This window comes from Candoia aspera, chromosome 2, assembly GCF_035149785.1.
Source record: "Candoia aspera isolate rCanAsp1 chromosome 2, rCanAsp1.hap2, whole genome shotgun sequence".
NCBI lineage: Eukaryota > Metazoa > Chordata > Lepidosauria > Squamata > Boidae > Candoia > Candoia aspera.
The window spans coordinates 216,691,648-216,716,661 of record NC_086154.1 but is presented as its reverse complement, the minus strand read 5'-3'; the positions used below and the strand labels follow the sequence as shown (position 1 = coordinate 216,716,661).

The window sequence follows — 25,014 nt, the reverse complement described above, 5'->3', positions numbered from 1 at the left end:
CAAAGGAAAGCTGAAGTAAGATCTTAAGCACAGTCATGGTTTCACTTAGCAACTACTTTGCTTAATGACCAAGTTGCCAGTCCCAATTGTGGTTGCTAAATGAGGACTACCTGTAATGCAATAAAAATTGTCTATAATGAGTGCTGCAAACGACACAAAACTTGAGAATGTCAGCACCTTAGTATCAAGGAATCTAAGGTGCCACTGAGACAAGTTCAACTCCTAATCTCTTTTTTAATAAAAACTCACAGTAATCTGAGTCCATCTACTCAAGTTTTCTTCATCCTCATCAAATACCATATTTTTTTCTAATCCATTTTCCTCTTATATCACATGCCCAAATATGTGAATTTTTGTTTGCTGTTCATTGCCTCAAGGAAACAATCAGCCTTTTTGGAACAAGAATGATTGATTGGTCTTCATTTCATGAATTCAAAGGGATATATCTCAATCTTTCCCTATTCATTGTTCAGTTATACAGTACCACTGAAAAGACCACTGTTTTAACGATTCTAATCTTAATTTTTCATTTATTCTTTTAACTTCCTTCTTCCTAGGAATAATCCCTTTTAATTTTCCAGCACATTGTCCATTTTTATCTAAAGCAGTTTTTCTTAAACATTTTTCTCTCCGGACTCCTTCCCACTTTTCAAAATTATGGAAGACCCCAAAAGAGCTTTTGTTTGTATGGGTTATATTTACCAATATTTACCATATTAAAATTTAAAATGTATGCATGTGCTGCTGCACTTCTCACGATTGATGGGATTTTAATATTATTTTTCAACATAGGCTGGCAAATATTTTGTGGACCCCTAAAGGTCCTAGGACCACCCTTTAAGAAATGCTGATCTAGAGTAATCTTGAGTTCAAGAAAACAAAACCATCAGCCACCTTCACTTCTTTATTGTCATGAAGGTAGACATTATTTTTGTCTTAACATTTAATATTAATGTGGATATTTTATTTTCCATCTTAACTTGCATAATGTGCTCTTATAACTCTTTAGCTTCAGCTGATAAAGTGGTGTCATCTGAATTTCTCAGAACATATTTCAATTTCCAGTGCTGATTCCAACCATCTTTTCTTCAAATCCTGAAATCTGCCATTCTTAAAACATTGGCTGTATAAATTAAACAAATACAGGGGAGAATATACATCCTTGTCTCACTCATTTTCCTATTCCAAACTACTCCGTGGTTACCAAACTCAATTCTTCCAGAAGCTTCTTGATCATACAATTTCTCAGAAAAATAATCAGGTACTCTGGCACACCATTAGCCTTAACACATCCTACATTTTGTATGATTTACATAGTTAAAGGCTTTATTGTAATCAATGAAGCAAAGATAAACTTCGTCTATTTTTTGGCCCTCCATTATCCATTTCATATTAGCTGTTTGATCTGTCCATCTGCCTTTCCTGGAACCTGCCTTAGTCATTTGGCATTTCTGTCTCCCTGTACAGCTTTCTTCTTCTTTGACTGGTACAGGTATATCAACTTTCCCAGTCTCTAAGCCACATTTACTGACAGACTCTTAGCACATTAACCTACTTCTTGATCTGCATTTTTAAACTGGAATTGAAATTGGAATTTCAGCTACACCTCGTGCTTTCCTATGTGCATACTTCAATTTCAAGTAGAATTCTTGAATACATTCCCTCTCTACAAATGATTCTGCCATTCTATACTCCTGTTGGTAAAGAGTTTCAATATAGTTTTTCCATCTTTCTTTTAACCACACTTGCCTCTATTTTCTATCTTCCATGACTACTTTAGTTGTAAATTTTCTTTTGATTTCTTTGTGGAAAAGTCCTCTTATTTCTCTTTTAAGCCTCTACTTGTTGGCATTTTTGAAGAGCTATAAATCCTTGTCATTTCTTATTTAACTTTGTTATCCTATATCTAATTACTGTATATCCTTGCTGACCAAGGCCTTCATTCCCTCTCTCTGACTAGCATCATTGCTTGTTCTGCAAACCACTTGAATATTTTCTTTTCCTTTTTTGCTTTTCCTGCTTTGGACTGCATACTCTTCTCTCTCCCCATAGCTCCTCAGGTTCCCTTATACATAAGTTAAGTATGTAGAATCTGCTTGTTGCACTGACCTTACATTTGGGCTGTATGGTTTCTGAGTCATGTCTTGCTGGCATACTAACTTGTGAGAGGATTCTAATTAAGTTATGGTGCAAGCCACAGACCAGGTGCTTTCCTTTGATATTTACAGTGTTGGTTTATTACAAAAACATATATACTTCTAGGATGTTAAGCCTAATATATACAACTAATCTACTTATCTGTACCTAATATATTTATAAGTGACAATGTTACAGCTGTAAGTGAAAAGTGACAATTCTTAACAGACTTACAAGTTTCCCTTTTCCCCTGTGCTTTTTAACTGCCCACATTTTCCAACAATAAGGTAGTATTGCCACAGTTCTTTCCTTAAGCCTCACCTTTAAGGATTGGGAATTTTGTTCCTTTTACTCAGGGCTTAATGTCCTTTACACTTAGCCCTATATTACCCTCCACCTTCCAGCTCTTATACTTCAGTAGGTGCTGCTGAAATTTGAAGTAGCCTTGTAATTGCTCCGTTTCACTGAGTTGCTTCTCTGGCTCTCAGTGTTTATAGGTTCATAAGAGGGAGAAAACAATTGTTGCTGGCTGGCTATAGCTGGCCTGCATCTTTGAAAGGCTCCAGAGGCTATAAGACTCTGCTACGCCTTTCTCAGCTGTAGTAGCTTCTAGGTCTCTTTGCTCACTCTACCAATGGTTTTGGTCTCACCTCCTCCATACACAACTGACCACTTTAGCTCTCTCACTTGCCTTTCTCTGTTCCACTGACAGCCACACCTTGTGCCTTCAGCATTCCTCTTCTATATCCCTGCAGTACAGGCATGGTCCTTGTTCTCTTAAAGTTCCAGGGGCACAATCCATAAGGAAGGAAAACTCAGCAGCTTTAAGTCTTCCCTTCCACATTCCTTCCCCCGTTATTGAGGGCCCCTGTACCTGTCCAGCCTTTTATCTTAGTTGTTTGACAAGAGGCTTGGGATTCTGTACTTACTCCATAGCATGATAAGTAGTCTGCTAGGATGTTCCGTTTTCCAGCTTGATGTTGAATGGCCAACCTGTATGGTTGTAACGATAGGTACCATCTAGTAATCCTTGAGTTACTGTCCTTCATTTGTTGGATCCACGAGTGGTTGATGGTCAGTGATGACTTGGAAATCTCATCCCCATAGACAGACTTTAAGCTCCTCAATAATCTTAGTGCCAAGGCCTCTTTTTCTATGGTACTATATGTTTGCGGTCCTGGTGCCAGTTTCTTAACCGAGTACATGACAGGATGATCTCCATCATTATAGTTCTGTACTAGGGCTGCTCCTAGTCCCACTCCAGATGCATCTTAGAATACTGTGACGGGTAGATCGAAGTTGACTCCATGTAGTGCAGGCTTGCTCATAATGCATTTTTCAAGTCCTTAAAGGATTGTTCAAATTTAGGAGTCCAGTGTACCTAATTGGGTTCTGTCTTCCTTGTAAGGTCTGTGAGCCTGAGCCCAGGTGGTGAAATGGGGAATAAACCTACTATAATAGCCTACCAAACCTAAAAATGACTTGACTTGCTTTTTGGTTTGGGGTCAGTCTATTTTCTCTACCTTTTATATATTTGGTTTTACCTTACCATTTCCTACTGTGTATCCTGAATACCTAATCTCTGTAAACCCCAACTGATATTTATAGTCACACCTTCTTTTAAGCATGTTATGATTTTTTCTAAATGTTTTAAATGTTCCTCCCAGCTTTTGCTGTATATGACTGTGTAATTTAAATACACTACACACAAACTACCTCGTCCTGTAAGTATTCTGTTCATAAGCCTTCAGAAGGTTGTGGATGCCTCATACAATCCAGAAGGCATTTTTGTAAATTGATAAAGACCCTGAAGGGTAGCAAATGTCATCTTTTATCTAGATTCCTTTTCTAATGGAATCTGTCAATAACCCGTTGTCAGGTCAAGTGTTGAGATACCTGGCATTGCCCAGTTGGTCTATTAACTCATCTATGCATGGCAGAGGGTAACTATCAAACTTAGCTATTACTGTGTACTTCTGGCTTTAGCCATTTCCTACTTAAATCTGCTAGATATGCCCAAAATTTCCTTATTCCTTCTTGCGGATCATAGAAGTACTGGCAAAAACTTTGCCAATAGGTATATTTGGTTACCTCACACCTAAACAATACAGCTTCTTTAACTCTATTGTAATCAGTAACCTCTTGACAAGGAAGCCCAGTATATGCTTTTAAAGCCTTTCCAGTTACACATGGAACTAATCTATCCACCCATTCCTCTTTTGGCCACTTGCAAGCAGCTGTAACACATTCAAACATTGTAAAGGAAGATTCAATATCCTCTTCCTGTGTTAGTTTAGGAATCTTTAAATCCTTAGGTCCCTCCTTTTGAATAAGTGGTAAGGAAAGAGAGGGGAAGGGACTGGAGGAATCTGTGTTCCTCTCAAAAGGACAATTAACTCCCTAAAACCTTCTGGCCTCTCTATCCAGCCTTTTCCTTTCTAACTGATCCTTTCAGTCTCTTCCAAGCTCTCCTCCTCCTCAGTTCTTAGTAGGTGAAGATTTTCCTCCTCCTGTCTCCTTTCCTCCTGCTGCCTAAGCATTTCCCTCATAATTTTCAGCCATGCATCAGGGGAAGACATTTCTCTGAGTCTACAAGTGGTGCAGGTCCACCTTGCCTCTATCAATTCCTTTTCCTCTTCCATGTCTAACTTCCTTAAGTAAGCTCTTGTGTGTGGGTAGGTATCTGTAGAGAGTACCTCTACAATCTCCTGGAGTGCTGTAGTCCCTCTAGGTCCAAACTCCCCCTTTCTAGTTGTTAAGTCTGTCTTTTATTTCATTCAGTACTTTGGTCTGCAGCTTTTTACCCAATACTGTACCATCCCACCACTTACCACCAATTGTGAAAGGGTTCCAATTTCATTAATACTCTTTAATTTTTTAAGTTTAACTCATATATTTTACACTGACACAATATGCTCTGTCCATTATCCCCACCTAAAAGTAGGCTGACTGATTTGTACTTCTCCATCTTTTGTTTCCTATTACGTGCCAGTTTCATTCTGATACTGTCCAGCTAGTGCCATCCATTTGTAGAGGTTGTGTTCATGTTGCTTGAAGGGGCTACTGAAGAATAATCTTCTTAGAATTGATCTATCTTTGCATTATCAAATTTACCCAATCCTTATCTTAATTCCAGGTTTTTCCATTTTTCCCAGCATTCCAATCACTTAGTAGTAGAAGTACAGTATATCTTTTCTTGATGCTGCATCTAGCACTTGTAATTTACCATACAGTTCCTCAAATGTTTTTCTCCATTGGGTCTGTACTAGATGCATACATTGGTATAACGTTGATATTTACTAAAGGTAAAGGTAAAGGTTTCCCTTGACGTAACGTCCAGTCGTGTCCGACTCTAGGGGGCGGTGCTCATCTCCGTTTCAAAGCCTTGGAGCCGGCGTTGTCCATAGGACACTTCCGGGTCATGTGGCCAGCATGACTCACGGAACGCCGTTACCTTCCCGCCGAAGCGGTACCAATTAATCTACTCACATTTGCATGTTTTCGAACTGCTTGGTGTGCAGAAGCTGGGACGAGCAACGGGAGCTCACCCCGCCGCGCGGTTTCGAACCGCCGACCTTCCGATCGACAGCTCAGCGGTTTAACCCGCAGCGCCACCGCGTCCCTTATTTATATTTACTAGTTATTTACTAGATATTTACTAGTTATCCACTAATTCTAATAAATATTAAGTGTTTTCCTTGTTTATGTTTCTCACATTCCATGTTCTGATTTACATGTCTTGTAAAGCAAGAAATTCCTTTTTCCATACTGATAGTATCAGTGACAAACTTTCTTTGCAGTTTTGGTCCAGCCACACTGATGTTCTAGATCTACTTAAGGAAGTTCTGTGTTCTTCCCCAGTAACTAGGGGAGGGTCTTCCAAATTGGGGTTGAGGTAGGGCATCATACCTGCTACCGAACATATTTATATGATTCAGCCAAGCCCATAGAGCTTTCCTGGCAAAAGTGCAGAATTGGTTTTACATCATGTTCTTGGTCATCAGATTGATGGAGCTGACAGGATTGTGTTAATTCTTCTCCTAGTGACCTATTGAGGACACAGGCAAAAAATAACTTACTTTCTGTCTCTTGTGAGGAAACCACTAGTGTGAGATTGTGAGGATACTGAAAAAGAAATAGGGTTTGTAGATATAATCAACCGTTAGGAAAGTGTCAGTGGCTTATCCAGTAAATGGCACTCAGTCCAGGATGCAGAAAGTCTAGCAAAAATAGATTCAAAACTTTCAAAGAGACTCCACCTTAATGAATACAATGTTAAAAGAGGGCTGAAGATTATTGTTTCCAGGATCTGGTACTGTACCCCTCATTCTTGGATTAAACGTCCTTATAGAAAACTATGAGATTCTTGCTTTTTTAATGATCCCCTGTTGTAAGGGGCTTAATGCTATCGTTCAGTTTTGGCTCTGACTTCTCTCAAGGAGAGCAGCAGCATCCTGTTGGTTCCAATCTTTACAGCTGAAAAGAAGGAAGGAAGTAGAGGGAGATTTGGGCTGCAGGAGATAGGTAGAGATATAACAAGACAACCATTGAGTGAGAGTGAATTTTCACTTTTTTTACCTTGTTCAGCCACTAAATTTTATTTCACCATGGAGATTAGTGGCACCTGGGTGGGACTAATCACTACATCCTCTAGAATGTAACACAAGAAAGGCAGCTGATAAAGCCTACCCACTGCTCTACCACAACATGGAATGTAGCAGCACCAGAAGATCAGAGAGTCTCTTGGGTTCATAGAAGACGGTGGTGCAGCACTTGTTTTAACAAAGCAGTGTAATAGTATACACAGCAACAAGCAGTGTAGTAGATTCTCTGCATGGAGACTGCTCTCACAAAGGACCAGAATATACAATGCTGGATGGAGTCCTTCCCCCAACACGCACATTAATGTTAAGAGAGGCAGCAGCAGCAATAGACTCATGAGGAAAACTCTTTTCAAGGAGCAGAGAGAAAGAGTTTGACAACAAATCAAGAAAATCTCAAGGAAAGGTTTTGGCAGCTATGGAAGCCCTCACAGATCAGCATTGCTTTAATGAGTCCACTGAGCATAATTTGCTCCTTTATGCTAGCAGTCTCTGACCCTGCCCAAGCACAGCTGGCCTTGAATAGATCAAGCTTCCTTTTGAAGGTTACTATTGAGTAGCTTGCTATGTTCCTTGTCACAGCCAAGGAGTCCTATGCTTCTCTATGTTTTCATGCTCGCTCTCCAGATGTCAGCGTTTCTGAGCTCTGGGTGAAAAAGCTTCAGGTCTGTGTGAGAATAATTGCTGGGTCCACAGCAGAAACCGCAGACTTGGTTGCTGAGTCAACGTCCTTGCTGGGTCCCAGAAGCGAATGGCCTACTTGTTGAATTGCTGCCCCCTGGTCCTTTTCTTCATCTGCAGAGGATACTTGACCATGACACAAAGTGAACTGATTTATCTCTTTGACTAAGCCTTGATTGAAAAGATGAGCAACAGAGGGAAATGTTATGGTGGCTCTCTTCGTTCAGGGCCAGTTCCAGTTGGTGTTGATTGGAGGAGGAGGTCACATCCTAGTCCTTTCCTCTGTCAGGTGCCACACAGGGCTTGACTTTCTCCCCTCCTATCCATCATCTACATGAAATTGCTAGGTGAGGTCATATGCTAGTTTGGGGTTCGGTATCATCAGTACACTAATGATACCAAATTAAATGTTTAACCCCAGGCTGACAAGTGAGGTTGTTGAGGTTCTGTCTCTGCCTGTGTGGGTCTGGATGGGGAGGAACTGTCTCCAACTCAATCCTACCAAGACCAAGTGGCTGTGGGTATTGGGCTATCAGGTGCCTTCTTTGACCTTGGATGGGTTGTGCTTCCCCATTCAACAGTGGTGCACAATCTGGGAGTCTTCATGGATTCACAGCTCCTGCTTGATGAGCAGATGGCAGCTGTGGCCAAGAAGGCCTTTGCACAACTTCATATGGTGCACCCCTTTCATGGATCAGGAAGCCCTTCAATCAGTTACTCATGCCATAGTTACCTCACAGCTTGACTATTGTAACACATTCTACATGGGGTTATCCTTGAAGACCACTTGGAAGCTTCAACTGGTCCAGAATTCAGTGATGTGGGCAGTTATAGGCATGATTTGCATTATTATGAAGTCTGCATGATTATGTGACACTTCTGCTCTGAGATGCTTAGTTGTCAGTTTACTTCTAGGTGTAATTCAAGGTGTTAGTTGTGACTTATAAAGCCCTATATGGCATAGGGCCTGGTTATTTGAGGAACTGCGTATATCCTGTGGTGTCTGCCTGGCTGATTTGACCTGACAGGTTTGGCATGCTCCAGGTTCTTTCAGCTGAAGAATGTCATCCAGGAAGTGGTTGGATTCTGAAACGTGTAAACAGTTTTGCAAGTACTATGTGAAAATAAAGAAGTAAATTGGGGATTTCTGTCCACCATTTTGTTAGATCAAATGTGTGTGCGTAAAGCTTATGAGAATCCTGTCAGCATTAGCTTTAAAGAAAGAATTGTCTGTTAAAAAAAGGGTAAAAGTGTAGTGACAAAGTGAATATCTCAATATTGGCAATATTCAATGATTAGAGGAGCTCTGGAGTGCTTTTGTGTTCTTGTGAGGAGCCTGGGGCTGTGTTCCATGTATGAGAAGATTCAGGACTGATGGACTTGCCTGGGCTCCAGCACTAGATTAAATAACTTTGTGGGGCTTTAATAAAGATGGTGCACATCTGTAACTTGCTACTATGAAGAAAATTGCAATCTTTGCTGAATTTGTATTTCCTTCATTATTTCTTTCATATTTCTTATCATATCTACCAGGGGGTTAAATGTCAGTCTGCAGCCCCAGAAAGATTTATTTATTTGTCTTTCATATTTCTTCATCGCCCATCTCGTATTGTAATGACTCTGGGCATTTAAAACAAAGTTTAATTTAAAAACAAAGATGCTATAGCAGGAAGTAGCTGCTACCAAGGCATGTGTAAAAAGTATATTCTATAACTGAAGTACACATAGAAAGTAAAGGGAAGACTCCTAGAATGAATAAAGCTTTGGCATTAAAGCAGAATGAAAGGGTTGGAGACAAGGAGGCTTTCTAGACAAAACAAAAGCTCTTAGATAAAATGCCAAAATAACAGATAAAAAGGAGGATACAATAAAAGTTTGATCATATCACATCTTTTTTTCTCATTCTTACGGTGTTATTGTCAGAATGATAAATGCTGGAGTAAATGAACCAATGACATGAACCGATTTAGGCAATTTGGTATGTATATATGATTAGATAAACCAATCTATTTGTTCAGCTTTTAAAGAACACACAAAACAATTTTCATTGAAATACTTTAATACATAAATATAAATAATCTATTAGTTACAATACAGAACAGCAACGTGCTACAATTTGCATTTCTTCTTATTCTACAAGCATCCTCCTTAGTAAAGTAAAGGTAAAGGTTTCCCTTGACGTAAAGTCCAGTCGTGTCCGACTCTAGGGGGCGGTGCTCATCTCTGTTTCAAAGCCTTGGAGCCGGCGTTGTCCATAGGACACTTCCGGGTCATGTGGCCAGCATGACTCACGGAACTTACATCTAGATTTTTTTTCCCTTTACCTTAAATGGAATTCTCACTTGAGCCTGCAAGTGATTTCCAAACAGCTATTAAGTAACCAAAACAAACTGACCAAAAATTCAGATCTATAGAAATACCAGTTGGGATTATATTCTGCCAAATGTTAGCTGAATTCTTCCTAAGCAGAGAACAGAATCATGAGAAAGCACTGTTTGATTTCTTACTTTTATAATGTTACTCCTGAAAAAAACATTGAAACCTGGGTACCATCCAGTTATAACAACACATTCCTAAATCACGCTGAATAGTAACTGATTTTACTAACTGAATCTGGAGAGCCATCTACTCGCTCAGCGCTTTAGCAACTGTGTTTACATCCATTCCATTATTTTGTTGCCAATGACAGATGACCCTTTAAGGGAGAAAAGAAATGGTGCAGTAATGAGATGCTTCCAAAGTGATGGCTCTTAATGCTACCAATAAAAAGATGGATTCCCTTGGCAAAAACAAAACAAAACATAAGTACTATAGTGGGAAAGCATGGGAGGATTTTAACATCTGGACACCCCTCCCATCCCCTCCTCATAAAAGAGAAGCATTCTGAAACCAAACTCTTAGGTCTAGATTAGTAAAGAGTACGTAAAATATCTTCAGCAAAGGATCGTTACCTTGTCATGGTGCTGGAGCTTGAGCACCTCGATGCCATGAGCTAAACCGTGAAGGGCCACCCAAGACGGGAAGGTCATGACAGAGAGGTCAGAATAATGCAATCCCTGGGGAAGGTGATGGCAACCCACCCCAGTATTCTTGCCGTGAAAACTAAATGGATCAGTACAACCAGAGATATGTCGGTATACCATCGGAAGATGAGACCCCCAGGTCGGAAGATGGTCAAAATGCTACTGGGGAGGAACAGAGGATGAGTTCAACTAGCCCCAGAGGTGATGACGCGGCTAGCTCAAAGCCAAAAGGACAGCTAGCGGCCGACGGTGCTGGTGGTGAACGGCGAATCCGATGTTCTAAGGATCAACACACCATTGGAACCTGGAATGTAAGATCTATGAGCCAGGGCAAATTGGATGTGGTTATTGGTGAGATGTCAAGATTAAAGATAAACATTTTGGGTGTCAGTGAACTGAAATGGACTGGAATGGGCCACTTCACATCAAATGACCACCACATCTACTACTGTGGACAAGAGGACTACAGAAGAAATGGAGTAGCCTTCATAATTAATAGTAAAGTGGCTAAAGCAGTGCTTGGATACAATCCAAAAAACAATAGAATGATCTCAATTCGAATTCAGGGCAAGCCATCTAACATCACAGTGATCCAAATATATGCCCCAACCACAGATGCTGAAGAAGCTGAAGTAGAGCAGTTCTATGAGGATTTGCAGCACCTACTGGACAACACGCCTAAAAGAGATGTTATTTTCATCACGGGAGACTGGAATGCTAAGGTGGGCAGTCAAATGACACCTGGAATTACAGGTAAGCATGGCCTGGGAGAACAAAACGAAGCAGGACATAGGCTGATAGGATTTTGCCAAGACAATTCACTCTGCATAACAAAGACTCTCTTCCAACAACCTAAGAGACGGCTTTATACATGGACTTCACCAGATGGACAACACCGAAATCAGATTGACTACATCCTTTGCAGCCAAAGGTGGCGGACATCTATACAGTTGGTAAAAACAAGACCTGGAGCTGACTGTAGTTCAGATCATGAACTTCTCCTTGCACAATTTAGGATCAGACTAAAGAGATTAGGGAAGACCCACAGATCGGCTAGATATGAGCTCACTAATATTCCTAAGGAATATGCAGTGGAGGTGAGGAATCGATTTAAGGGACTGGACTTAGTAGATAGGGTCCCGGAAGAACTATGGACAGAGGTTCGCAACATTGTTCAGGAGGTGGCAACAAAATACATCCCAAAGAAAGAGAACACCAAGAAGGCAAAATGGCTGTCTGCTGAGACACTAGAAATAGCCCAAGAAAGAAGGAAAGCAAAAGGCAACAGTGACAGGGGGAGATATGCCCAATTAAATGCAAAATTCCAGAGGTTAGCCAGAAGAGATAAGGAATTATTTTTAAACAAGCAATGCGTGGAAGTGGAAGAAGACAATAGAATAGGAAGGACAAGAGACCTCTTCCAGAAAATTAGAAACATCGGAGGTAAATTCCAGGCCAAAATGGGTATGATCAAAAACAAAGATGGCAAGGACCTAACAGAAGAAGAAGAAATCAAGAAAAGGTGGCAAGAATATACAGAAGACCTGTATAGGAAGGATAACAATATCAGGGATAGCTTTGACGGTGTGATCAGTGAGCTAGAGCCAGACATCCTGAAGAGTGAGGTTGAATGGGCCTTAAGAAGCATTGCTAATAACAAGGCAGCAGGAGACGACAGCATCCCAGCTGAACTGTTCAAAATCTTGCAAGATGATGCTGTCAAGGTAATGCATGCTATATGCCAGCAAATTTGGAAAACACAAGAATGGTCATCAGATTGGAAAAAATCAACTTATATCCCCATACCAAAAAAGGGAAACACTAAAGAATGTTCAAACTATCAAACAGTGGCACTCATTTCACATGCCAGTAAGGTAATTCTCAAGATCCTGCAAGGAAGACTTCAGCAATTCATGGAGCAAGAATGGCCAGATGTACAAGCTGGGTTTAGAAAAGGCAGAGGAACTAGGGACCAAATTGCCAATATCCGCTGGATAATGGAAAAAGCCAGGGAGTTTCAGAAAAACATCTATTTCTGTTTTATTGACTATTCTAAAGCCTTTGACTGTGTGGACCATCACAAATTGTGGCAAGTTCTTAGTGGTATGGGGATACCAAGTCATCTTGTATGCTTCCTGAAGAATCTGTATAACGACCAAGTAGCAACAGTAAGAACAGACCGCAGAACAACGGACTGGTTTAAGATTGGGAAAGGAATACGGCAGGGCTGTATACTCTCACCCTACCTATTCAACTTGTATGCAGAACACATCATGCGACCTGCTGGGCTTGAGGAATCCAAGGCTGGAGTTAAAATTGCTGGAAGAAACATTAACAATCTCAGATATGCAGATGATACCACTTTGATGGCTGAAAGTGAAGAGGAACTGAGGAGCCTTATGATGAAGGTGAAAGAAGAAAGTGCAAAAGCTGGCTTGCAGCTAAACCTGAAAAAAACCAAGATTATGGCAACAAGCTTGATTGATAACTGGCAAATAGAGGGAGAAAATGTAGAAGCAGTGAAAGACTTTGTATTTCTAGGTGCGAAGATTACTGCAGATGCTGACTGCAGTCAGGAAATCAGAAGATGCTTAATCCTTGGGAGAAGAGCAATGACCAATCTCGATAAAATAGTTAAGAGCAGAGACATCACACTGACAACAAAGGTCCGCATAGTTAAAGCAATGGTGTTCCCCGTAGTAACATATGGCTGCGAGAGCTGGACCATAAGGAAGGCTGAGAGAAGGAAGATCGATGCTTTTGAACTGTGGTGTTGGAGGAAAATTCTGAGAGTGCCTTGGAGTGCAAGAAGATCAAACCAGTCCATACTCCAGGAAATAAAGCCAGACTGCTCACTTGAGGGAATGATATGAAAGGCAAAACTGAAATACTTTGGCCACACAATGAGAGGACAGGACACCCTGGAGAAGATGCTGATGCTAGGGAGAGTGGAAGGCAAAAGGAAGAGGGGCTGGCCAAGGGCAAGGTGGATGGATGATATTCTAGAGGTGACGGACTCATCCCTGGGGGAGCTGGGGGTGTTGACGACCGACAGGAAGCTCTGGCATGGGCTGGTCCATGAAGTCACGAAGAGTGGGAAGCAACTAAATGAATAAACAACAACAACAATGTAAAATATATATGAGCATATATTAACTATGCATTCAGTCCTTTAAAAAGAAAACTCCAATGCAAGTGTGCTCAAGTCTTTTAGCTACAATCTGATCCATGGTTTCTGAGTAGTACACCTCACTATGTTTAATGGTGCTAACTGGGAAGAGAAATCTAGAAATCTGTAATGGATTTTAATTCTATTTTAGAGGTACTGGAGCAAACACTAGGCGCTACAGTATGTGCATTTTTATAAGCATCCTCTAGACAAATCTAAGATTCTGCATTTTGGCTTGAATAACTATGTTACACAGACACAATGGCCTGCATGCATTTAATAAATTAATTTTGTCAACTATTCACAATTCACTCAGATTAAATTTCTAGATTCATCCTGAAAGCAATTAATCATGCATGTAACTTCAGGCAACATTACCATTTTGAAAATGGGCATGCTATTCATAACATTTCCTGAGCTTAGGCATCATTTATTAGGCATTTGTTTTGCTACCAAATATTGCAAATATATAATGTCCCTTTCCTAAAAAAAATATACCCCAGGGAAACAAATACAAATCAACTACTTCAGAACAGAAAAGCAAGGTGAATTGTCTATTTAAATGATAGTTAAAACAAGTTCATGGGGATAGGTCATTAATATTATCATTTATTCCACACAGTATGTGAATATAGCCCTTACAACTGTTCTTCGTGATAATGCAACAGCAGATTCTTACACACAGATCCACAGTTGCTTGAGAAAATGTAGCACTACCTCATGCTGCTGATTAATTTTCCTCTACAAGACCACAAATGTCACCAGTGCATGTAAACCAACACTATAGAAGTGCTACAAGTGTCATGACTGTAATTTGCAGTGCTTTGAGCCACCGTTACGGAGTCAGTTCTGTGATTTAGAATTGGTGTGAATATTTTGAGTACCTTCTGAATTGTGCCAGTAGCGTCACTGATATTCTTTCTCATACTTGCAAGGCAAAATTAAGAACTGCAATTAGTTAATCTTAATGAAAAGATATATCAGCTAACAAGCACATTTTCAGTGCTGAGGTCTCCTACACAGTTTCCAAACTGTCCATTAAGCCACAACAACTTCAGAAAGTTCAAGTTATAGCATAAGAGGTTTAACAACATACTGCTCTAATTCTTTCTTAACACACAAACACACATATTTTCTGAATTTTTCTCACAGCAAATGTTTAGAATGTACATTACGAAGTAGGTGACTTATAACACCTCTGCTTAGCATATAGGATTAGATTCGTTCTTGGACATCAGCTAATAGTATGGGGGTTGAAGCTGCCAAGGCCAAAATAAAAAGTTTAGATAGTTCATTTCCTACAACCCATGCTTCTGTTCTTTGACTTGGAACAAGCTCTGTGGTGAATCCTGACTGGCTTCATACATGATCACACCTGCAGCAGCATCTTGGGTAAGTGCTGAATGAAATCTGGATCATGTGGAAGCTCTTTAAAAATCAGGATATTTTGTTCTATTCAAGATGGAACAAGTAGAAGCTGAGGTAAAGCAATTATGGCAATTTCAGTCTCCCAGCTATGAGCCTACATTTTAGCAACCCAGATTTACATTCTCAGGTAGTTCTAGAACAAAATCAAAAGCCAAGTAAATAATCCTTTTCATTTTTTCTCTTACTCAAAACATTGCCATCTCCTCTGCCACTGTAAAGTTGTGTGCCCCCAAAATGGATACTCTTAATATGGCCTCAGTTAGTCTTCCTACAATGTATAATTTGACTACATAATTTCATAATTTGACTACATGCATTTCATGTTCCTACAACCCATATAGTTTTCCACTGAAATAATATTAAGTGAAGAAGGTATCTTAAAAAGTCAGGCTTTAAATTATAGAAACCATCTACAATTCTCAAGTAAGCATCAAGTAAGTCCTCAAAAATGTTTGAAGTCACTCAGTTTTTGCAGTACCAGGTTTCATTGCTTATACCACAATTCAGTTATAATGCCCCTCAAGGCAATGACTAGAAGTGCAATTTCTATTCTCACTGCACTGTAAGTAGAATATGCATCTGACACCCAGATGATGCATGCTACGTAGCAATAGGATTTCCAAAACTAGGTATGTGTGTGCACAGAGTATTACCAATCTGGCAAGAAGAGCTCCAAAAGATATCAATTCTGCTGCACCGAAGTGTGTGCCATTTCACAGGACCAATATATTGTCCAGCTAGCTCTAAGTATGTGAACTTAACCTAAGTGCCTTACTGTGAAACTGCAGACTTCTTAATTCTATAAAAATAGAGCTCATCATGCATTCAGAATGATGGCAACAGTATATTTGTGCTCGCATCACTCAGTGCATTAAGGGGGACAAGGCTTTGAGCCATGGAGGCTTGAATGAGAGCCCTGGCACAACTGGGTCCTAGAGATGGGTGGAAGGCAATGGGAAAGAAGTTCCCCAACACAAATATACTGTTGCTGGTTTCCTAACATGCTGTTAGGAAATCAAATCCTTGAAACTAATGCCCTGATAAAATACTTTCCACAACTGTGCTATAAAAAGTTCTGTGTTCTAGAGAACAAAGTAATTAACACAACTCGGGTCTTAAAATTAGGGCATGTGCTTTTTTCGAGCATAAACATGGATATTACTTTTTTAGAACAATCATCTCAATTGAATTCACTGAGGGTCTTCAAATTAAATATATTGATCAGTGCAAATGAAACTACTGCACCTCGTAAGGAAAACTACAGGTCTTCATTGAGAAATTTCCAACATACCTTAATTTTAAAAAGTATACTGTGTGCAGCAGAAAAGGGTTAGGAGTGATACAGAGAAGTTGTAGTTGCACTGATTATGCCTTCAGAGCTTTCCTAAGATCAGAATAAAAATTAATCAGTGTACCAGCCATAGCCGTGTCTACTACTGATTGCGGGAGCATCCCACGCAGGTCCGTCTGGATAAAGCCAACTAAAAGACTATGTCTTGGATTGTCCGTGAGTGGAAAGCAGAACCAGCCACAGGGGTGGTTAAATCCTCGAACAAAACTTGGCCTTACTTCACCATAATCCAGGCTATAACCTATTTTAACAACAACAGCAGCAGCAATTATATCAGGACCTAGAGGAACACATTTATTTTCAAAATGGCTTTTTAACTGAATGAACAAATATTTTAAAAATGCATAATAAAAAAGCATGTAAAATAAACAAACATAAAATAAAGGGACGTGAAAATATATTAATTTTAGGCACATAAACATAATTCCAAGGAGACATGCAACTGTTTTAAACATCGAAGCTCAGTATTTCTATTCAGAGTATTTGTACAAATGAGAGTAAAATATTACTTTAAAGGAAGTGACTATCCAAACCCCAGACTTTAACCATCACCTCATTCAGCAGGAGAGTCTCTATTCAGCCATATGAAATAAGGAAATCAGCAGCATACGCAGAAGCATTTATGCATGCCTAAAGTTACTACGAGTGTGTTATGCTGATTATTTAATGATATTTTACTTATTCAACTTTTTTCTGTTGATTACATAATCAAGAATAAAATAATTTTAAAAAATGTCAAGCTGCCCCTGCTTTTGTCTGCCTTTGAGACTTGACTTTAAAAGACTGTTTCTTTCCAGTGAATTAACAATCATAATGCTTAAGCATTTTCTCCTTATTTTTATACTTCATTTATCACAAGCATACTAAATTCATCTTTCAGACAGAAAAATGTTTTAATTGACTAGGTATTCTTTGATATAATCAATAAAATTCAGACCCATGTCATCCATTCCATGTGAATTTGTGATATAAACATCCCACAGATTCTTTCATGCAAGAAATGTGTACTCTAAAAACTCAGCACAGCATGAGTATACTGGATGCAGAAACTGCATTTGCACATTTCAGATCATGCTGTAAAACTGAAGGGAATCATGTATATATGAGATATGCCTAGCCCAGTTGTAAGCAAAAGTGTCTTGAGCTTGGAACAAGGGTTGTTCCTGTTTATCTGAAGAAATCCTACTCCAAGACATCCCTCTTGCTTAAAATAAGCTGTTTGGTATTGTAAACAACCCAAAACAAAACAAAGGGGATTTCAAAAATTTTAGACTGCTCTTACAAAACTGGATTAGAAGATAAAAGATGATTAATGAGAATTTACCACATGATAGCAGCCCATCTTCATAGTTGGTTGTGCAAGAGAAGTCAATGAACTCTCTTGGTGCAATGATGTTCAGTATTTGACCAGCTGTGGTATAACGCATTACACAGCAATTCTGCAAAGTGATCATAAAATGGTACTTTATGGATGATTGATTCGATTTAAGCAAATTTTTGAATCAATATTAGAAGTCCTAGAGATAGTGGCAGGGTTCATATACCGCACTGAGATGTAATGGCTTTCCTGGCTTAGGGTGTTGAATGAACCAAACTAATTGTAACTTATTCAACAAACCATAGCTAAGCAAACCTTTTTTAGCATGATGTTTGAACCCAGTCTGTATGTGTATACAGTCCGTTCTTTAAAATGCTATGCATATACAGGTGGCCCTTGGTTAACAACCACTCCTTCAGCAACAGTTTGAATTTACAACAGCGCTGAATGAGTGGTACTTACAACTGGTCCTTGAAGTTCCGGTTGTTGCAGCACCCCAGCAGTCACTTGATCACAATCTGGGCATTCGGCAACCAGCCCGGATTTCTGACTGTTGCAGCAACCTGAGGTCACATAATCACAATTTGTGACCTTCTCTACCGGCTTCCCGCAAACAAAGTCAATGGAGCAGAAAGGAATGGCAGGAAGTCGGAAGTTGCGGTCACATGAGGTTCTCAGTTAATGACCCATGGTGATTTGCATAACAATGGTAAGCAGGGACTGCTGGGACTGCCATCACTAAGTGGTGCAGTCAAGTGACATTGCACTTTATGACCGCATCACTTAGTGATGGAAATTCCCAGTTTCTGTCATTAAGCGAGGACTAGCTGTATTAACATCGACCTAAGCCCACAGAAATCTTTACAGGATCGGGAAAATTATATTTAGCCAGCATAAAGTGCAGTACTGGGAGAAAATAGTTTGGGAGAAAAGGCTGTACCTGCCCTTTAACTGGTAGAGATCTAAATTAGAGTGCCATGCAACTATGACTTCTGAAAGAATTACTTTCCTCATTTCTTCAGATCTGGCCCAATAAAGCACCTTAGAGCAGGGATGGGCAGATTTCAGATGTGTTAGCTAGCTCTACTGAGTTTCCCAACTCAGTAATAAGTAAGAATGTCACTTACAGACCAAAAAAAAACCCACACCAAAGCATACACACAGATTAATTTCTTACTGATTGTTAAATTTACAACATCTTTCATGCATCTTACATTTGCTAATCAAAACCCTGATACCTATGCCCTATAAATGGAAACCCTAAATGTGTGAGTATGTGAAATATGGCCCAGGCATTACCTCTTGATACTTTTCAACAATGTCCATTGTGGTCATCAGGCTGTCCCAGTGGAGCCGATAAGGTCCAGGACGTATGTGATCTATTATTCTGTTGGTAACATCTTCCACAATACCTTGTGTTTTGTAGCTAGAGACCAGATTTAACAGAAGAGGGTTTAGAACTGTTAAAGCTTCTAATCAGGATATTTTAGAAATAGTTGAAAAACCAATCAGCCTCTGTATTAAGAGTGTAACTCTTCCAAATGTTTACGCAGAAATAAGCATTTAAAAGAGTGGAGCTATACATACAAAAATAATGACTGGTTCCTCAGGACTGGATTATAATACTGTGCCATGTACTTTAGTGTATTGCACTTATAGAGCAGCAAAACCAATCTGGATGTGTCTCTACCCCTCAACTGAAGGAACACACACAGAACACTTGCTTCAAACATGGCTAATTGATGACCATTAGGATCCAATGATGTGGTCATGATATCCAAGTACATAATTGTAAGGAGCCATGGAGATGATCTTGGAGAAGGCATCCAGTAGCCATCAAGACAACACATAGAGGAAGCATGTGTTAAGCCCAGGGAGAGAGGAAAGGATTAGGGGAAAAAAAAACTCAGACTGGCTCCCCCTGACTCCCTGAGGTATAAGAGGGAGGGAAGAGAAAAAGACTGATTTGCAAGCTTCTGTTGCTGCAGCCTATCTCAATGTAGTTCTTATCTTCCTTAGGAGTCAGTTTTCTGATCTGGTATACCACATAGTGATGGCAGTAATGTACTGGTGGGTGCCCAATTTTTATTTTTGCCCTAATATCACAAGATCTCCCCATTTATTTATTTTTATTAAGATAACACACATGCATGCACATGTAGTTTAATCTTGTACAAATGTTTTTAATTAAAGCTCAACTTACAGGTACCCACTGAATTCTTCTGATGGCTTACGCCAAACAGTAATATCTTTCTGCAGAAAAGAAAATGATGGGTTACTCTATTAATATGTTATTAAAACATCTCGATTGCTCATATCTAAGAATGTGAAATATAATTAAGATGTTAAAAAAGTGTATTTCAGACTACAGGGACCTTAGAAGGAACTTCTCACATATGTACAAACCTTAAAAGCTTCCTGAGTACAGAAACATTACTTTAAAAAAATAACAGAGAATACATATAATAATTATTACTTTGTGTATCCATCCTCATTCACTGATCAAGTCAAAACAGATGCATATCAAAGAAAGGTTTAGATTAATTTACAAAAGCATTCTTCATCAACTCTGGCTACAGGATATATCAACAGCATCATAGTCTCACATTTCAACAACACATCCATGCACTATCTATAAATTGTTAGGTTTAGAGGCATTAGTTAAATGTGTCCTGATAACATAATGTCTTTAAACTGATCCAACTTAAAAACTAAATACATTTTAAACATTTTTAAAGACCATTGCAGACCAGGAAAATGACCAGCATGTTTATGTGAAAGCAGTATCACCAATAAGTTATCACTATCAGATGACAGCAACACATCTTCTCCAAAGGTTGGGTTGGTCCCTTCCACTTCATAGGAAACTTGGAATCATCAAATTGTGTTCTATTTTTCAAAAACTATCACACCAAATATTGTCACCGAACACAATATGATATAATACAAATCTCTACAGTGGTGTGTCACCAAAATAAGAAAATCAGCTCAGTAACTTACTGTTTTCCTAGCAACTCTCCATTCACCATCCTCAATGTTATAGTACTGAATGACTGTATTTTTTAGCTTTGTAGCCAAAGAATCTACATTAGAGATGTCTGCCATTCTTTTTTGTTACCTACAGGGGAAAAAAAAACAGAATGAAATAAAATCAAATCACTAGAGATTTATTCCTTTTCCTGTTTTGCATTAAGATCAAGATAAAATGATCAACTTAACTTGTCTCCAAGATGCAGAACAATATGATTATTTTAAAGGACACCTGAGATCTAAACCAAGCAGAGGCACTTCCTTAATAAAACGCCCCATAGTTCTAACGACAGTTGAATAACTGCCAAAATACATTGCAAGTATTATCATCCTCAATCTGGAGAAAGGCATTGACTGTCTATAGCAATGAAGTGTTTCCTGTAAGATGTGATGTATTAATCTAGAAAAGGTTCTCCAGGTTCACAGAGATAAACTATGGATTCTAAAATGTAAGTGCTATGATCTTCAGAATTCTGGCATACCTCCAATGTAACAGTGAGCAATTAACCAGACAGCCAGAGAAGGAAGTATCTGGCTCATACCAACAGAATCTTCCAGGGATTTAGGACAATTAGCTAAAAATAGCCAAAAAACCCATGAGGATGCAAAGTATCAAGGAAAAAAATAACAAAAATGACACATTTACAAGCTATTATGATAGTCTGCTTGAAAGTCACTGTGATGGAGCAGCTACAGGGGCAAACAGAAAGATTCAAATTCAATTTCCCACTCAGCCACAAAGAGCGCTGGGTAGAGCTAGCCAAACACTGCCACTCTCACTTATGACACAAGAGTTGAACTGTGTCTATTTATATCAACCTGGATTCAACTCTGACCTGGAACAACAACACCACCACCACAAAACATATTGCCAGGGCCAGACCATTACTCCCACAATATAGGTAGGTTCAACTTCTGTAAATACCAACTTCATATCCCCCACTTTCTAAATGAAATAACTTATTTATGCACACTTAATACTGTTCAATGAGTTGTTCAGCTTCTTGAGTACAAGTCCACTGTGTCACACACACAGTAGCATCTGGATATTCTTTCCCAGCCTCGGTTGGTACAGGTTACCCTAAGCTTTCTGGTGATAATGCTTTGAACAGTTTATTTTGGGATGGAAGTGGAAGGAGCTATCTTCAAGTATGCCAAAAAATCTGTTCTGATTTTGTTTTGACTCAAGAGGATCATGGTAATCTATCACTTTGGCTTGAGGTCCCCAGTGTTCTAGAGCTTTTATTCTGACATTTTCATCTAGTAAGACTGAAGAGTCACAGTTCTGTATTTCTGGCAAGAATTGTATGTATGTATTTGTGTGTGTGTGTGTATGTCTTTTGCTCAAAACCACAGATTCCTTGTAGAGTTTCCATGGATTTACTAGGGAAATATCACACTCCAACTCATAAGACTGTTGTGAGCATAAAATGGAGTATACAGAAAAAATATACTTGTCTGATATAATTCTGTTGAAGCATATATGAAATCAATATATGATATAATAAATTGCTGGCAAATTCTGAACTACCATTCCAGTTAGGAAGTTGCCTAAACAAACTTGCCATTCTGAAAATGTCCTTATTTTCAAAGAGACATCTGTCACACACAAAGGAGAAGGCCTAAGAGCCACATTAAGACTCCTAGGCACATTTATTTTTGTGACCCCTTGTTGCAGTAATAATCCAGATGCTTAAGGTTATATTGTATGGGTATTGCCTGGACTATTTTTTTTTGTCCAAGTGCACATGGTAATATTTTCAATTCAAGCATCCATTTTTATTTAGATATGATTGCAAGGCAGAAGTTTACCTCACTGAGTCCCTAATTTCTCACTAGGTACACATGTGCTGATATCAAACCTGTTCTGTGACTCCCGTTTGGTCCTTGCATTTGAGACTTGAAAGCAAAATAAGAATACAACTTATTTTTATCTTTAATGCAAAAAATCAAATTCAAGTCCAAGATCGAATTAAATTCTGCCACTTACACAACCTGAGTTCAGTCCATACTGAATTAAGACACTTTGTTCAGTATCATATCAAAAAGCCTTTACTTTGATTATACCCAGTACCAACAACCAAAGAAAAACATATATACATTAGTGTGTAGAAATGCACATTCATAAACATTTTACAGTTTATTGCAGTCTTGTGGATGTACTTTAATAAGTAACTTCAATCCTTTGTATAGTTGAGTGTCAGATTTCTATGACTGTTCAAAAATAAAAAGAGGTAAGTTATTTTTAATAAGTAATTTCTTTACCTTCAAACAGTTTATTTATTGTGCCGTCATTACTAGGATTTCCTAAGCCATTACAATAAAACCAGGAAGTATTACATTTAATATTTCATAAAGTAGTAACAATATATTTTTATTTTTTTTATTTGTGGGGCTTTTGAGTCAGTGTTGACTCCTGGCAACTGCCTGGACATGTTTCTGCAGTTTTCTTGGCATGATTTCAGAAGTGATTTGCCCTTGCCTCCTTCCTAGGGCTGAACGAGAGTGACTGGCCCAAAGTCACCCAGCTGGCTTTGTGCCTAAGGTGGGACTAGAACTCACAGTCTCCCGGTTTCCAGCCTGGTGCCTTAAGAACTAAACCAAAGTGTCTCTCCATCTTAATTTTAGGATATACAAATTTTGATTTTACTGGTAACTTTTCATATTTTATTTTCTAACTTAAAACATTTTCATATGTTCCCAAAATTTCATAGGTTGTAAGCACTGTGCTTGTTGTGCCTAATGGATAATATATGAGGATGCAGGACCTTCTCCGATGTGGCTCCCAGACTATGAAATACATTCCTAGGTGAGTTGCTTTTAGCCCCCACTCTTTCTGCCCTTGCAAAACAGCCAAGGTATATCTCATTCAACAGTGTTCAAAATGTTTGCATGGGTCTTTAAATTATACATCTTAATTTTTGTATCGTATGTTGTATTTTTGTTGTTTACCACACAGAGCATTCATTTTAATCAAAAGGCAGGATACAACTCAAAAGCTAAGTACTCTTTCAAATAATTCCATTGAATTAAAACAACTCTTCCCACATTCCCAACTCCTTCAGACCTAACCACAGATGGTCAATGGGGAGTGGGGGAAAAACCAGGAGTCTGGTAGCACATCTGCATAACCAACCTGACTCTTCCCCCACCCCCCCCATTACCTCAATCTAAATCGTACATCAGTTTAGCTCCTCTATGCACATGACAACGTGAGCTGCAAGCTCAGGACAGCTTATGCCTTTTAATACCATTTGCTTGTCAGAAAAAGTTCTATCGGATTCCTGAGTCACCGTAGCTTAACTCGGCTCTCCTCCTCCTCCTCCAATAGGGAGAGGGGATGTCACTGTTTTGCCTTCATGTGATCCAGGGGCCCCTGACGTTTAAGCCAAACTATCCTGAAATTTGCACGGACTAAAAACGGTCACGGCCGATCAGGCTCCCTACCCGCCGGCGCAATCCCACGGCCCGTCGTTTACGTCAACCGGTGAGAAAGGCTCCGCAGGTGATGTAACGCTCGCGTATCGAAACCTCCCGAGCACGCTGAGATTGGTGCCTCAAGCAAAGAGCACCCTTCTCTGATATTTCTTGCAATCTCCTCCTACCTACCGGGGCAAAGCAAAGGAAAGTTAACTCCGCAAAGCCTCGACTCTACGAGGGGTCTTTCCCAATGAAGCGAATGGGAACCTTCCAGTCACGAACGGCTCCGCGCGGCTAAAACGCTTCCCTTCCCAGGCTAGTTTCCGATCTCCTCACCCGGTCGACCGGCTCATTCACCTAGCCAATCAGAACCCAGGTGCCATCTCCATCGCAACCAATAGCAGCGAGTCTATTTTCCTCCCCACCCTTTGTTTTGATCCTACTGGTATCTTGGTACAGACGACCTGAGTTCATTGGCTGTTGATTGAGGATGGCGGAATGCAGCGTGGTGACTGGTTAATATGAAGATAGAATGACAGAAGGAAGAAAGAAAAGAGCTGTAAATTGTTAACGCTGTTGCTGAGGGAGGGGATTCTTTTGTTCTCTGGCCAATGTGAGGCAGACGATTTGGTGGCACTCAGCCAGTGTTGTATGGTGACCAAATCTGGTATGAAGGACGATAGACGATAGATAGATTCCAAGGTGGACCCGATGCATGAAGAACTAGAACACTTCCAGGTGACATTCCCTTTGGAATGTAAAGAAAAAGATCCTAAATTGAAGTCACCCCAGTATTGGGATTAGAAATTTGAGCAGAAGTTGCTGGAGTTCCATCTCCCACCATCTTTCATTACTGG

General features: G+C 39.5%; 1 protein-coding gene across 2 annotated transcripts; it reads right to left on the bottom strand.

Annotated features, from left to right (window-relative positions):
• Positions 1 to 14,109: 14,109 nt before the first annotated feature.
• STARD4 (StAR related lipid transfer domain containing 4) lies at positions 14,110 to 24,509 on the bottom strand. Of its 2 annotated transcripts, XM_063295342.1 has the most exons (6): positions 24,347 to 24,509; positions 20,708 to 20,825; positions 19,911 to 19,960; positions 19,007 to 19,133; positions 17,714 to 17,828; positions 14,110 to 16,630 (listed from the first exon to the last, which is right to left on the bottom strand). In XM_063295342.1, the coding sequence occupies exons 2-6, from the start codon at positions 20,810 to 20,812 to the stop codon at positions 16,404 to 16,406; spliced, it is 624 nt and encodes a 207-aa protein (XP_063151412.1). In that variant the 5' UTR covers positions 20,813 to 20,825; positions 24,347 to 24,509; the 3' UTR covers positions 14,110 to 16,403. The 2 variants fall into 2 exon arrangements, with proteins under 2 accessions (XP_063151412.1, XP_063151413.1); XM_063295343.1 differs by lacking the exon at positions 20,708 to 20,825.
• Between the last annotated feature and the right edge of the window lie 505 nt (positions 24,510 to 25,014).

Bases quoted from the DNA above. Each gene is read 5' to 3' on its own strand.
- STARD4 (XM_063295342.1), bottom strand. From the start codon at position 20,812: ATGGCAGACATCTCTAATGTAGATTCTTTGGCTACAAAGCTAAAAAAT. The intron at 19,961-20,707 runs GTAAGTTACTGA...TCTTTTCTGCAG, and splicing joins GGAGAGTTGCTAGGAAAACA to AAAGATATTACTGTTTGGCG. The intron at 16,631-17,713 runs GTAAATTCTCAT...TTGTTAAAATAG, and splicing joins AGATGGGCTGCTATCATGTG to GTTATAGCCTGGATTATGGT.